General features: G+C 39.7%; 1 protein-coding gene across 1 annotated transcript; it reads left to right on the top strand.

Moving 5' to 3' along the window:
* The first annotated feature begins 744 nt into the window (after window positions 1–744).
* On the top strand, window positions 745–5,987 carry mlnr (motilin receptor). Its single transcript, XM_088921608.1, has 2 exons — window positions 745–1,462; window positions 5,698–5,987. Exons 1-2 carry the CDS (start codon window positions 745–747, stop codon window positions 5,985–5,987), a joined length of 1,008 nt encoding a protein of 335 aa, XP_088777734.1.
* The last annotated feature ends 223 nt before the right edge of the window (window positions 5,988–6,210 follow it).

Below are 6,210 nucleotides of genomic sequence, written 5' to 3'. Positions count from 1 at the left end.
AACTAAATTAGTAAGTTCAAAAATGAATTACATACATTTTGCTTCCCGTTCATCTTTTTCTTTTCCATGAAATGGAAGATAATTATTTTTGAAAAACTGTAAATCTTCACTTCAACGTCAGAAGAGAGAGGCTCGGTATCCTTTACAGAGTCCTTGCAGCCTGCAGAATGAGAGTTCAGCTGCAGAACCGCTCCCCCTCTCCCCTCCCTTCTCTAGCCCTCTCAGTATTTGATAAAGGATCAGAGTCAATGATGGACTCAGTGCAGAGCAGTGCAGCCAGGCTACGGAGCTTCTTGGCTTCAGAAGAGGTTTAACTACAACAACAACTGTTAATGCCCCAGCTTCTGGACATGTGGATCAAGCTCTTTCTTTGAGATGATGAGGACCTGTCTTGGAAGTGTTTCTCCACCACCTAAACTGATTTTTTCTTCCCACCTTGTAGTCTTTTATCTGGAAAATCACAACAGCAGTAATAAGTAATAAGAGTCAGTAATAAGAGTTAGGGAAAGTGAGCCAGAAAGGAAGGTGGAAATCTTGGAAGCCTGTAAACACATTTCGTATAGGTCAAACAATGGCTTTGGAAGTCCAGCCTGCCTTTGTGGAGACTGACACTAGAGCTGTAACAGTAACATCCAGCTGAGACTTGACGGTGTGCACTGGAAGCATACACTCATGTAGTTCCCCCAGAGTTTTTTGGCATGTAAAAACGCAAAACCCAGGAGTTTTCTGGACAGACTTCAAACTATGGAAAACTACCATGACTCTGGCTCTTTGTTCCCTGTCTCCACTCTCATCCCCGTGACCATCATCTTCATCTTGCTTTTCTTGGTTGGTGTCACAGGAAACACCATGACCATCTTGATCATCCAGAGATACAAGGACATGAAGACCACCACCAACCTATACCTCTCCAGCATGGCTGTGTCAGACCTCGCTATCTTCCTCAGCCTTCCATTTGATGTCTACCGCCTGTGGAAGTACATCCCTTGGGTCTTTGGGGAGGTTGTGTGCCGCATGTCCCACTACATCAACGAGGGGTGCACCTACGCCACCATTCTGCACATCACTGCTCTCAGCATCGAGAGATACCTGGCCATCTGCTTCCCTCTCAAAGCCAAGGTGGTGGTGACCAAGAGGCGGGTGAAATACATCATCCTGTTCCTTTGGACCTTCGCTCTGCTCTCTGCAACTCCTGTTCTCTTCATGTATGGGGTGGAGTATGAGAACAGCACCAGCCCTGACTACAACACCCAGCAGTGCACCTACACCAGTTACGCCGTCAGTTCAGGGCTCCTGTACACCATGATCTGGCTCTCCACTATCTATTTCTTCTTCCCCATGCTCTGCCTCACCTTCCTCTATGGCTCTATCGGCAGGAAGCTGTGGAAAAGCAGAAATGACATCCAAGGACCAAATGCCACCAACAGAGAACGGACTCACCGTCAAACACTCAAGATTCTGGGTGAGTTATGATGCTCTGACTGGTTTACAACCACATTTCACAGTCCAGTCATTTATGACCATTTGGAGAGCCACAACACAAAAAAATTATATTGGTGACTTAAAACCTCACGAGCTGCAGACTTGGGAATCAGGGGAATTTAGAGAGGTTAAGTTAATTGAAGTTGAGGTTGGACTGAGTCTTCAAAAGCTCATATTGACTCTCGATGCTCTCCAGAGTCAATTTAAAAGAAATTTGAGTTGACAGTATTTAACGTCTCTGCACAGTGCAAAGTGGGGTTGCTCTACACTAAATAGTAGTAATTAAGTAATCTGCTTAAATTAAGAAAAACATCATTGTAATATTTTTTTTAATGGTGTTGTCTTGCATCACATGAACTTTATTGATGTTGGCACTGTGTTAGCATGTAAAGGTCAGAAAAACAATAGTTTTTTTTAAATAACTTTTCTTCTTCCCTCTTCCTGAAGTAGGCAAATAAAAGAATGTCAAAATATTACAACTATTTTTTTGCTGCATGAAAAAACTTGCATGGTTTGTCTTGCCTATAGAGTTTATTTTATCACACTCTTCACCAGCTCCTATTTGTGAATGGACAGCCTAATTGTTATACTCTTTTGATAATAAAAACATAGTACATGTTCTGTGCTAACCTGTTGATGATATTGAATTCTGAGATAATATCTTATTTTTGCTATTTTACATAGTCTCACAGTATACTATGAGTTTTCAAAATAATTCAATGTGTAACGGTGTATTTAGTCCATTTGGTTTTGATTGTACTTGAGTACAGATCTCTTTAGCAAAAATTCATTAATTGTTAGTCCTTTCTGACTTTCATTAATGAAAATACAAGCAAAAAACCTGTGCAGACATATTTTCATGTTTATATTTCATGAATATAAAATATACCCTCACAAGGCTGAAAATCTGAACTGTCTAAATTAATTTCTAATTCCCCATCACATAGACAAAGTGAGACGTCAAGGACAGCTGTTCTGTCTTTATTAGGATCATCTGAGCAGCATAGCTAACTCTAACCAGTGAAAGCTTAGAATAATTGTATGGTTTTTATTTAAGAACAAGGATTCACTATAAATAATAGGAATTAATATTAATTGCCTCTCACCATTTCACAGCACTGAAAAGCACAGCTGTCTTTGATGTTTCCACTGTGTTCCACTAATAAGCACTTATGAGGGTTCTGAATTTGACTTCAAGAATACAAATTGGAATAAAAAACCTGTTCGGACAACTTTGATTCCTAGAACTGCAAAATAGCCAGAGCTATGTAACATTTCCTTTCCCTTAATTTATAGTGACCACTTACTCTTAGGAAAAACACACACAGCATATCACTGAAAGCTGTTTCATGTAAAACTCACAGATAGAGTGCATTTAAAATTTATCTCAGTGTTAGAAGCATACAGGACCCATTATAGACTCCAATTAAGTTATTTTTCATATTTTATTGTACTCATCTGTGACCCGGATACTGAGAAAGACAATATGCAGAGAAAACTAATTGTCCTAACTGGGCAAAAAAATAGTGTTCTAGTGAACCAGTGTTTTTTCACATCATTGTTTACAGCAATCCTGAAAAACACAATTCTGTTGGTTTATTTCTTTCTGTTTTTTTTGTGATTTTAAATTAAAGAAATCAAAGGTTACATAAAAAGATACACAATATACATGATGTAATAATAATAATAATAATAATAAACTTTATTTTATATAGCGCCTTTAAAGGTGGCTTCTCAAAGCACTTTACAGGATGACAATAACAATAAATAAGAAGAATACAACAATAAATAAGAAGAATACACACGATAAGACACAATTACAATTACAATTACAACAATACAACAATAACAATAGAGGAGACAGTGGAAGGTGGTACTAAGAAGAGCAGAGGGGTGAAGAATGGAACCAGTTAAGTAAAGGCTTTTCTGAAGAAGAGGGTTTTGAGTCTGGATTTGAAGGAGTTTAGAGAAGGTGACTCTCTGATATCCTTGGGCAAAGAGTTCCAGAGCTTGGGGGCATAACAGGAGAAGGCCCTGTCACCCATACAATGTAGACGGGCTTGGGGGACAGTAAGGAGGGCAGAATTTGAAGAGCGGAGGTTGCGAGGTGGGGAGTAGGGCGATAATAGTTCAGACAGGTATTGAGGTGCCAAGCCATGCAGAGCCTTATAAGTGAGCATGAGGATTTTAAAGTCTACGCGGAATTTGACCGGAAGCCAGTGCAAGGACTCCAGGATAGGAGTAATGTGAAGACTTGCACTAGACCTGGTCAGGATTCTGGCTGCTGAATTTTGGACATACTGCAGTTTGTTCAGAGTAGATATAGATACCCCAGCGAGTAGAGCATTGCAGTAGTCAATTCGAGAGAATACAAATATGTTGATCAGCTCGTCAGCCACAGTTAATGATAGCATAGGGCATAGTCTTGCGATGGCCTGTTTACATGGGCTGTTTACTTGGTCTGACACTAGTTCTAGAAATATCAGCAGAAGTTTTAAGAAAAATAATGTTGAAATGGTTCTTTCAATGTGTTAATGAGACCATGTAAACAGGCCTTTTGTACAGCAGTCTCTAGAATAAAATAAAAATAGTAGTTGTTACAATATATTTCTTTATCTGTTCATTACAATTACTTAGAAAACCAGAAAGTTCTGCTAGAATTGAGATGTTTGTCTCTAACACAGATAATAGTTTATCAAACATTTGAAGTGGCATAAATCAGCTTTTATCTATGCTCAAGACTGCTTCATCAATTGTAAAATTGTATGGAAATGTCAATCTGTGCACTGAACTATCTGTTCTGCGTTTCTAAAGAATTCAGATTAACCAAGTGAAATAAGCAACAGTTTTTACAAGGTGATTTTACTGTATTTCAATCTCATTAATACATTGAAAGAACCATTTCAACATTATTTTTCTTAAAGCTTCTGCTGATATTTCTAGAACTGGTGTCAGACCAAGTAAACAGCCCACTAATTAATCTGAAAGCAAATACTAATTGTATTTTTTTCTTTGTAGTTTTAGCCAAGCAATAAGTAAAGATTTTCTTATCATAATAGCCAGATACTTAGAAGACATTGTAAATGCAGTCAAAGTGTGACAACTAGAAGAACTTAAAAGCAAGACAAACAGTTTATTGCTTTGTCATCAGCTGCTTTTATCATGTAGGATCATCTATTCTTTTATTTTTTGCCAGATGATTTATAATGTTTGTTTTACCTATAAGTCTTTTTCAATCTCTTATATTCCTATTTTCGTTTCTCTGTTTATTATACATTTACAGTAAGTTTGTAGGTTATAGTGAGGTTTTATTTCCCTCAGCTGGTTAAACATTCACATGTGCCATTAATTGTGTGTCTCATCACTCTGATGCCTCTCTTAAGAGATCACTTTATTGGCCATATACAATTTCTTGCATTAGGAATGTGTCTTTTCACATAGGTATAGCTTGCTCCTCATGAGACTCACAGGCACACGGATGGGGAGACAGAAGCTTGGGGTCAGAGCACAGGGTCAGCCATTTATACGGCACCCCTGGAGAAGCTGGGGTTAAGGGCCTTGCTCAGGGGCCCAACGCAGTAGGATTCCTCTGGGCTGCGGGATTTGGACCAGCAACCTTCCAACCACAGGCGTAGAGCCTTAGCCTCAGAGCCACCACTCCGCCCCTCTTGTATTTATGTTGAGAGGATGTTTTTTATCTGTGCCTAGCAGTTAATCTTGAATGTATGAATGGATATCTGTGTATGAATAAAAGGCATTGTTCATATTCACAACTTTCTATTCACATAAAGCAGCAATAAGCTAATGTGAAGAACATACATTAAGCGTTCGTCACTTCTGTTGAAAGCATTTGATCAGCCTCAAAATTGTTTTTGACATATCTAAGTTTCTCTTCCTCCCTTTGATCTATTCCTCACTTTGAAAATTCAAGGTGTACATAAAAGATTTGTAAGTGCTCCAGTTTTCTTCCCGAGTCCAAAGACATACTGGTAGGTGAATTGGCTGTCTGGGAAAATTGGCCCTGGTGCTAGTGTGTGTGTTTGTGTCTGTGTGTGCCATGCAATGGACTAGTGTACCATACAGGGTGTATCCTGCCTTGGGCCTGTTGCTTGCTTGGATAGGCCCCAGCTCCTCATCTACTCTGTATAAAGCGGTTATAAAATGGATGGATATATCTGTATATGAAAATAAAGCAACTTTTTTTTGATTTTCCAGCTGTTGTGGTCCTGGCTTTTGCAATCTGCTGGCTCCCTTTCCACATTGGGAGGAACCTCTTTACACATGTGGATGATTACTACTCGGCCAAGCTCAGCCAGAACTTTAACATGGTCTCCATGGTACTGTTCTATCTCAGTGCCTCCATCAACCCTATCCTCTACAACTTGATGTCCAAGAAGTACAGGACTGCAGCCCACCGACTTCTGCGCCGTCGCCAGTCCAGTCAGAGGGCCTTCTCCACCAGGGAGGACACTGCGGCCTGCACTGAAACCTTCACCGGAGTTTAGACCACCAGCATGGTGGTGCCAACAGTAAGATGAATGGCTTGCAGCAGGGATAAGGCAGGGGGTACTTGCTAGAAAGACTTGTGCTGCTTACACACCCTGCCCAGCTGAACATAGTCAATATGCTATTTGAGGTGTCTTCTTGTCAGAAATGAAAATTATTATTAGTTTTGTCAAAATTAACTGCTTCCCAACTCCCTGGCTGTTTTCAAATACCCTGGCCAAA

The sequence above is a fragment of the Atractosteus spatula genome, chromosome 7 (assembly GCF_055471065.1).
Source record: "Atractosteus spatula isolate fAtrSpa1 chromosome 7, fAtrSpa1.hap1, whole genome shotgun sequence".
Lineage (NCBI taxonomy): Eukaryota > Metazoa > Chordata > Actinopteri > Semionotiformes > Lepisosteidae > Atractosteus > Atractosteus spatula.
The sequence above is the reverse complement of the archived record's forward strand: the minus strand, read 5'-3'. Positions and strand labels throughout refer to the sequence as shown.